Source organism: Homalodisca vitripennis, unplaced genomic scaffold (assembly GCF_021130785.1).
Source record: "Homalodisca vitripennis isolate AUS2020 unplaced genomic scaffold, UT_GWSS_2.1 ScUCBcl_2329;HRSCAF=6963, whole genome shotgun sequence".
In the NCBI taxonomy this organism is placed as follows: Eukaryota; Metazoa; Arthropoda; class Insecta; order Hemiptera; family Cicadellidae; genus Homalodisca; species Homalodisca vitripennis.
In genome coordinates, this window is record NW_025778464.1 from 32,091 (window position 1) to 40,601 (window position 8,511).

Sequence of the window (8,511 nt, forward strand, 5' to 3'; positions counted from 1 at the left end):
GGCCATGTATAGGTCCAGATTCGACAAATAAAAGTAGTGCAAGATTTTGAGCCTCCAAGAAGATTGAGAGCTTTAAAATTATTCTCAGGACTGTGTAATTATTACAAGAAGTTCGTACCCAACTAATCAAAAATAGCAAGGTCGCTCACACGGCTTACGAGGAAAGATACTCGATTTCAGTTGAACCAAGAGCAGGAGGACGCCTTACAGACTCTGAAAGATAAACTGACGTCATCCCCAATTTTGAAACATTTCAATTCAACCCTTCCTGTGGAACTTCACCCAAATATAAGTGATCAGGGAGTGGGGGCGACTCTCATGCAAATCGAGAACAATGATTCATTACCTAATTCGTATGGATCGCGACGACTTTCGGATGCTGAAGAGTATACTACTACAGAAAAGGAATGTAATTCAGTAGTGTGGTCACTACAACATATTCAACCATTTCTCTGTGGTAGAAAATTTACAATAGTTGTCGACCACAACCCTCTATGCTGGCTAGATCTAAATAAAGATGTTTCAGGTAGATTAGAAGTATGGGCGCCTAAGCTTATGGAATATGAATATGAAATACGTCATAAGCAATGAAGTTTACATGTGCTTCCAGATTGTCTGTCTCGGAATACAGTCCAAGTTTGGCTGCCCGAAAGAAATTCTTAACTGATAGGGGACAGAATTTTAGGTCAAGGTCATGAGTGAACATCAACGGTCAACCTGACGCGCTTTAGCTACAATACCGCAAGACAAGAGGCTGTGAAGCATTCACCGTTGTATTCAATGTATGGTAAAGAGGCACGACTACCTGTACACATCAGTCTAGGCCAAGACCATTGTGGAGATGAAGAAGCGGAAGTAGTGCTTAGACGCTTACAGCAGTGTCGGCGAGACGTAGTCAAGATAATCGCCCAGAGTTAGAGGCGACAAAAGGAGCGCTACGACAAGGCGCTCGACAAGGTGCGCTTTGTGGAGTACGAGGTGGGAGACCTGGTCATGTTGTGGACTCCGACCAGAAAGCAGGGTAAATCAGATAAACTACTACACCGGTGGCATGGACCCTATAAAGTAGTAGCAAAGTTATCGGATGTGAACTACGAAGTATAGATTAAGAATAAAAAGGATAAATGTTATGTAAATACTATTCACGTGAAGAGACTCAAGCGTTATTAAGCACGTTAGGTGCAATTACTTTGTAGTATTTAGATGAAAATAGCTTTAGACAGGAGATAGTGTTGTAATATGCATTTACAGATTTCCTAAGATACAATTTGAATAAAAAAGTGTAAGAAAGTAAATTATTATTTTAAGTAGCAACACTAGATTAGTTTAGTCGTAGAAGAGTGCATGTGCTAGTATTGTACAGACATCGACCGCAGTGACCGATGCCCACACAAGTCAGCAGAAAGGTGACGGATGTCCAAGCTATGTGGCGATAAGGACAGTTCAGCGGAAATGCAGACAGTGTGCCGAGTAGGGTAAGAGGTACAATTGTTGCCAGGGGTACAGAAGTTGGCATCTTTTAACTCTATTCACTATAATAAGAGTGCTTCATACTCTGTGGAGGAAATAGATAGTTCTCGACATTCACAGATGGGTGCAGCACATGTTCTTTCAGTGGAAGTCAACACGTGCCTTGTCTGTTATAAGCTATTTACAAATCTCTACAAGGTAAGCATTTCACATCTCTTTCCTTATTAGTTTGTTAAGAAACATGATTTACAAGATCCTCTTAAACAACAGTAATAGTAATTTCTTACATGTCATATTAATTTTACTTGAAATATGAACTTAATAGATAGACTTTAGGTTATGTTTGGCAACATAATCTTATAAACGTTCACCATTAAAGGGGTACCAATAACTAAACCATTTAAGTGGTCATGTTATAGTAGTTGGCACTTGTGTGCCAATAACTGTACCCCTCTGAAAATAGGGTGTTTTAGTTGTTGGCATGTTTAGGATTTTATCTTCTAATAAGACTGTTATTGCAAAAAAGTCGTACGTCAAAAGGGGCACTTTTCAAGAGAGCAAAAAAACTTAATATTTTGTTACTTGTTAATATTTTAGATCTGGAAATGAGTTAATAGGTTATTATTATGATTTAATAATATATTAAAAGGTGTTTATTGATGTAAGTTAATAATTATGGGTTTTTTAAACGCACATACGACTTTTTGCAATTAAAATTACAATTATATCTCAACATACGACATTTTTACACAGACATAAGACTTTTTGTACACAAATTAGGGTGTTTTATTAACATACGACTTTTTATGAAAACCACACTTTATTAAAGATATTATTTTACATTTGAATAAAGACATAACCTAAACTAGTTTTTTAATCAGTTTTCATGACACAAATGGTCAATAAAACAAACGGTAATTCTTCTTCGGAGGTTTTTCAACTCTTGCAGGTCCTTGAATTTTCTAGCTGTGATGGGCACTGGCTTGTTGTACAGTGGTTTGAGCTGAGAGTAAACCTCTGTTATTGATTTGGGACGCCTAGGCAGAAGGGCCCAGTTATCAGAGAACTGTAGTTTATACCATATTTGACCATCGGAATTGTACTTAAGGCATCTGAGGTCTGTTACATAAGGATCGCCTTTTTTATTTCCGGGTCTTATACTTTTGTAGTAACCATCAGCATAGCTAGAAAAGTCTTTGTATGTTAGGGTTTCTACAGAGTAGGGGCCTGGAAATCTTCGAGCTTCCTTGATGTCTCTAACAAAAGTCTGCAGGAACAAAGTGTTCATGTTTTTTTAATTTCCTTTCAATTGTGCTATGCACACTATCTACTTCCATCTGGGTGTGGCCCACCTCGAGGTATTTTTGGTACACTGTTACCTTTTTATTTATGGCAACGTACAAAAGAGCGTTCGACACTGTTTCGCATCTGTTTTGGTTGGTGCAACCATCACTCCAAATAACAACATCAGTAATGTCTGGGCAACTTTCTATTTGTTTTGTAAGAAACCTCACAAGCATGGAGGCAAAGATATCACCATTTAACTCACCCATTTCCCTCATGCCAGATGTAGCATGTTACATCATGGTTTGCAAGATTGTAAATGGAATAGTTATGTACTTTTAACTTAGTTTTGTAGTAAGATGAAGATGCCTTAATATTTGGGCATGTCAACACTTTTTGTACATCAACGGCCACTACCAATGTATTATTTGACTCTGCTGCTTTCTTCTTATCGATTTCCTTCTCATTCCTAGCTCCTTCTTTTCTACTTTGATGCTGCTGATAACTCCTCTTCTGTGATCTTTCTCAACTTAAACTTGATGCACGTTTCACATTGATCATTTTTTGGTATGAAAAATCCTATGTTCATTAGAACAAAAACTTTGTGAAAAAGAGCTCTTGAGGCTGTTTCAAGATTCCTCTCCTCACACCAACGGCTAGTATTCCCTATGTAGCTGGGATTTGGTTTCCCCAATTAGGTTCCAAAATACTGTTTTGTTGTCTTGGCCCCGACAATAATGGGATTCCATTTTTGGAAGAGAATTCAAAAAAACTGCCGAAACAGTATCTCTCTTTTCCAGAATCTTTTTTTGGCTCCTGGTCATTATTATTTGGAAAAAATCTCATTAACTTGCTGAAATATCATCTGGATTATTTTCTTGTGGCAGTGGTTGGTCCATAGGTCCTTTCAATACCCAAGATCTGACTGATTTTTTCACCAAGACAGAATGTGTTTTAAAAACATCTTCTTGCAGCCTCTAACTTTACCGTCCCCCACTTTTAGGTAGTATTTGAAAGACACATTTTTGCGAGAATTCTCAACATCAGTTGTACTTCGCCGATAGTTAGGGTGTGATTTTTCTACCAGTGATACAATTACAGCTCGCTTTGCTTCCCAACTATCTACGTTCTTCCAGAAATTTGTGAAAAGTTGGTTTCTGTCCAGATCTGTTACGTTTGTCACAGCTATAGTTCCTACCATTTTTGCATCTGCATCGATCTTTCACCTCTTTCCCTTTCCTTTCATTATTGAACTTGTATTTTCTGCCATTTTCACTTTCTTGTTTCTTCAACCCTAAATAAGGCTCTCCTCTTTTTCTTTTAGCAGAGTTAACATTCCTTTCCCAGTCCCTTGGATCTGCATTTTCTCCTTTCCCTCCGTTTCCTTTTTTCTTGTATGCCTCCTATAGGCTGTTCCACCTGACCACGGTTCTCTACTATATAATCTTCTTCCTCTTCAACCATTGGAGAAGGACTATTCTCATGAAACACACCAACTTCTTCAACAGTTTGTTGATTGTTATCAGTGTTATCTGACCTGTTAACCAAACTTTGGGGTTTTTACGGCAATGATAGGAGGAGAAATGTTTTGTTTTTCACGTACTTTTTTCAATACTTTAATTCTTTTTGAAAAGCAGGATTCTTCATCACTAGAGCTTGAACTAGGCTCATAAACATCTGAATCAGAAGAAAATAAGGGATCATTTATACTATCATCAGTTTGTTGTAAAATTTTCTGAACTTTTTCTCTCCCTATTGATTTTTTTATTTCGGCTAGGTCTAGCAGATTCTTGGTTGGTTCCTCTGAGTTTCTCTTTCTTGTACGAAAGAGGTATTTCAACTGCTTGTTCGTCGACTTCCTCTAAATCAATAAGAGGAGAACTGCCAACTTCAACCGGCACTGGTATTCCCTCTTTAGCAGCAGCCACGTCTGGTTCACCTGCAACATTAACAACAATATAATTAGCATTAAAATTCTACCAGCTTGAAAGATTATTTAAACACATTTTTGGATTGAGAAATCGGATTGGCCAAAGTGTTGCTGAAAGAAAGTCCTTAGGCTGTTTAAAAATCTGGTTGTTGTTAATTATACACAAATTGAAGCGATGAAAACAGTTGGCCCAATGTTTTTACTTTTCCTTGGTTTAATACAATGTTTGCCATCAATACATACTTAGTATAATAAAGTAAAGGTTAGTGATTAACTTACCATGCTCTATATTATCAGCCAAGCCAAACCGATGTCTTGTTTCTTTCATAGTCGGAAGGTTCACAGTCGCAACAGTAGGGACAGATATACTTGCAGTGAGAGGCACATCTGTAACATTTTAAGTAATATAAATTTAGCATACAAACTAAGTAGCCTATAGTCTAGAGTAACAATGTTAAAAATATATCTCAGTTGATGTACTTAAAAAAAGGTTTAATGAATTGCAATTTCAAAATCAGGGCTTAAAGTCAAAATCAAGGTGCTTTTTTTGAAAGAAGTATGTAGCCTAAACTATATTGGTGGTCTAGAAATTACAGATTGTTTTGTATTTTATCAACACCCTAGCATAGGCTATATGTTTAAAGGTAATTTAAAACCTTACAAGATATAAATAGCATAATATTAATCCTAATGAAGATGAAAAGATGTGGTTGTAACAATCTATAGGTTACCTTCCTCTAAGTTTTCAGCAACGCTCACTTCATTTGCAGCTGGTAGGGTCACATTTATAACAGACAGTCTTTTTTCTGCTAGTTCGACCATCAATTTTCCCCTTTGCATCATTTTCTGAAACAATGCAAGATTGCATTTAATATAAGTTTACCAAAAAGTCGTATGTTTGAAAATGCAAATAGGCTAAATACCAAACACAAGACTTATACCAAACATAAGACATTTTTAGTACCGAAATAAATATTAAGATTATGCATGATATAATCATATTAAACCATAACTTGTGTCCTAAAAACTCTATTATGAAGTCTATTCATATAGTAGAAATACTTAAAATGTTGGAAAATCATTTTTCTAAAGCTTGAGTTGGAGTTACAAACATAACCTAAAAACACGTCAACAGAATTTAACAGTGTAAATAACTCTTTTGTAAGATTTAAAGACTGTAAACACTATGAAGTAATGTGTAGGTTACAAATTAAACCTTTCTGAAACATTTATGAACAGAAATAGAACAGAATAATTGTATATATTTAGTAGAGAAGAAGGAAAACAAAACAACTTAACCTTCTCTTCCAGTCTTCTCAGACATAAGACATTTTGCAGTAGCACAAATCAGTAGAGAATACATACAACTTTTAAACAATAGCTTATATTTCACATTCGACCAGCTGTTGACATAAGAGATTTTGCTGCTTGAAGCGAAACATAATTTGCCACATTTTAAGGCAATAAAAAAAAAAAAAACCGAATTTTTTGACATACGACTTTTTGAAATAACAGTCTCGAATATGTACTTAAATATTAAGTAATTTAAAAGTAACAAATGTACCTGAATATATGCAACTTTTCAGCATTAAAAGAAATTGTTATGCTGATTATTTATTTTTGCTTATAGATTTATGGTCATTTTTATAATTGCATTACAATAAGTGTAAATCATGCTTTAATAAGGTGTTTTGATTGTTGGCAGCTTCAATATTTTCTTTCTTGTGCCTCATAAAGTCCCTTAGTGTATTTCCTAAATTTTATTATACTTTAAAAACGGATTAGTTTTTTTGTCTTTTGTTTCAGAAATGTTAACTTAAAACCGGTCCAAAAATGCCAGGGAAAAAGTACAATGAGGCTTATCTAAAAGCTGCAGTAAGTGAAATGAGAAGAGGAGGTATATCAAAAAAGCAGCATCAATTAAATATAAAGTAACAAGATCTGCTATCCAGTTTCGGTTAAGTAATAAATTTGTAAAAAATTAAAAAAGACCTGAAACCATTTTAAGAAGTGAAGAAGAAGAAGAAGGGGTTTTGGTTAAGTGGGTAAATGATTGCTTCAGGAAAGGATTCCCCAGAAGAAAAGAGGAGATTTTGATTAGTGTTCAAGAATTCTTGGATTTTCACAAAAGGAAACTATATTCAAAAATAACTACCCTAAAGAGGATGGGTTCGAGCTTTTTTACGACGCCATCCCGAAATAGTACAAAGAAAGCCTGAAGCTGTGACCAACGCAAGTTCCTGTATTAACGAATCATATATAACGAATTGTTTCTTCGAAATAGAAAGTGTTTTTAAAGAGGAGGGCTATTTTTAAATACTAGAAGATCCTGAACGTGTATTCAATGAGGACGAGACCAACTTTTTGCTGTGCCCGAACAATTCCACAGTTCTTGCTCCGAAGGATATAAAAAAACGTATATGAAGTTGAACAAGGGTAATCTAAGGCAGCTGTTACAGTAATGTTTTACGTTTTCCGCATCAAGGAAAGTAGTGCCCCCTATGATCATATATCCTTACAAGAGGGTTCTAACAGACGTTGTTCGTTCCGTTCCAAGCCATTGGGGGAATGGCCATAGTGACAGTGGCTGGATGAAGGCCGAGGTCTTCTATGAATACATAGGAAATGTATTCAACCAGTATTTGATTCAGGAAAAGGTAAATTTGCCTGTAATATTGTTTGTGGATGTGCATAAAACCCACCAAACTTATCAACTGAGGTGTACCGAACCGAAAATTGTATTAGTTGCTCTATATCGTAATGCTACGAGGATTCTTCAACCCGCTGCTTTTAGGCATATGAAACATCGTTGAAAGCAGGGTGTAACAAGGCAGGCACACTTGTTATTTGTTGTTTTCATCAGAGCTACATGTACTGCTGTTGAATGAATTACTTGCCAGGTTGTTTTCTTCGTGTACGGCTTACTTTTGAGGTTATGTTTGTTATGTGGACAGATACTGTGTGCTATTAGTTTACAGCAATGGACCGTGGCAAGAAACGTTACTTCACAGACATTGAAATAGATCATGTGTCGAGTAACGAGAGGGATAATGACTCTTCATCCCTGTTTTCGTCAAACGGCGAGAGTGAATATTTACCATCTGATTCAGATACTGAACTAAGCACAGATTCAGATACTGAACTAAGCACAGATTCAGATACTGAACTAAGCACAGATTCAGATACTGAACTAAGCACAGATTCAGATACTGAACTAAGCACAGATTCAGATACTGAACTAAGCACAGATTCAGATACTGAACTAAGCACAGATTCAGATACTGAACTAAGCACAGATTCAGATACTGAGTTTGACACAACTTACGGTATTAGTACGGTTCTTAGTAATTTTTTGAAATGGCAGGTGCTCAGTTATTTTTTGTAACATTTGGAGTTTCATAAGTTCAATAAAGTAACAATAAACAAAACTGTAAAAACGGGGTTTTCTATTTTAAAAACTCCGTACATTTGCAGTAAGACAAATTGAACACACTTTTTAAATATCTGTGCCAAGAGACCTTTTGAATGAGGTAACACACTCGCCACTTTTGCATTTAATAATGTCCCTAAAATAACTTCCCCTCACAGATTGTTTGGGAGATTCAAGATAATTGTACCTGCTTCGTTGGCCACAAAATAGGAGGGCTATAGTTGCAATGGAGTTCTTCTTCACTTGTTATAGCGCAGCAACCAATGTCCCAGGAGGTCTGGTTCACCCTGTAAATTGTTCGTTTGAGTCGTTAATTGTATTCGATTGTTTCGGTAGTCCTATATGCACTGCAGCCCTAATTTCCATGTATTGGTATTTACTTTGCTGTGATAAATTT

At 36.1% G+C, this 8,511-nt stretch overlaps 1 protein-coding gene across 2 annotated transcripts; it reads right to left on the reverse strand.

Annotated features, from left to right (window-relative positions):
- Positions 1 to 4,313: 4,313 nt before the first annotated feature.
- LOC124371968 lies at positions 4,314 to 6,147 on the reverse strand. Of its 2 annotated transcripts, XM_046830337.1 has the most exons (4): positions 5,984 to 6,147; positions 5,416 to 5,530; positions 4,964 to 5,071; positions 4,314 to 4,693 (listed from the first exon to the last, which is right to left on the reverse strand). In XM_046830337.1, the coding sequence occupies exons 2-4, from the start codon at positions 5,525 to 5,527 to the stop codon at positions 4,470 to 4,472; spliced, it is 444 nt and encodes a 147-aa protein (XP_046686293.1). In that variant the 5' UTR covers positions 5,528 to 5,530; positions 5,984 to 6,147; the 3' UTR covers positions 4,314 to 4,469. The 2 variants fall into 2 exon arrangements, with proteins under 2 accessions (XP_046686293.1, XP_046686292.1); XM_046830336.1 differs by lacking the exon at positions 5,984 to 6,147 and having other exon boundaries at positions 5,416 to 5,556.
- Between the last annotated feature and the right edge of the window lie 2,364 nt (positions 6,148 to 8,511).

Bases quoted from the DNA above. Each gene is read 5' to 3' on its own strand.
- LOC124371968 (XM_046830337.1), bottom strand. From the start codon at position 5,527: ATGATGCAAAGGGGAAAATTGATGGTCGAACTAGCAGAAAAAAGACTG. The intron at 5,072-5,415 runs GTAACCTATAGA...AAAATGTTACAG, and splicing joins TGCTGAAAACTTAGAGGAAG to ATGTGCCTCTCACTGCAAGT. The intron at 4,694-4,963 runs GTAAGTTAATCA...TTAATGTTGCAG, and splicing joins GGCTGATAATATAGAGCATG to GTGAACCAGACGTGGCTGCT.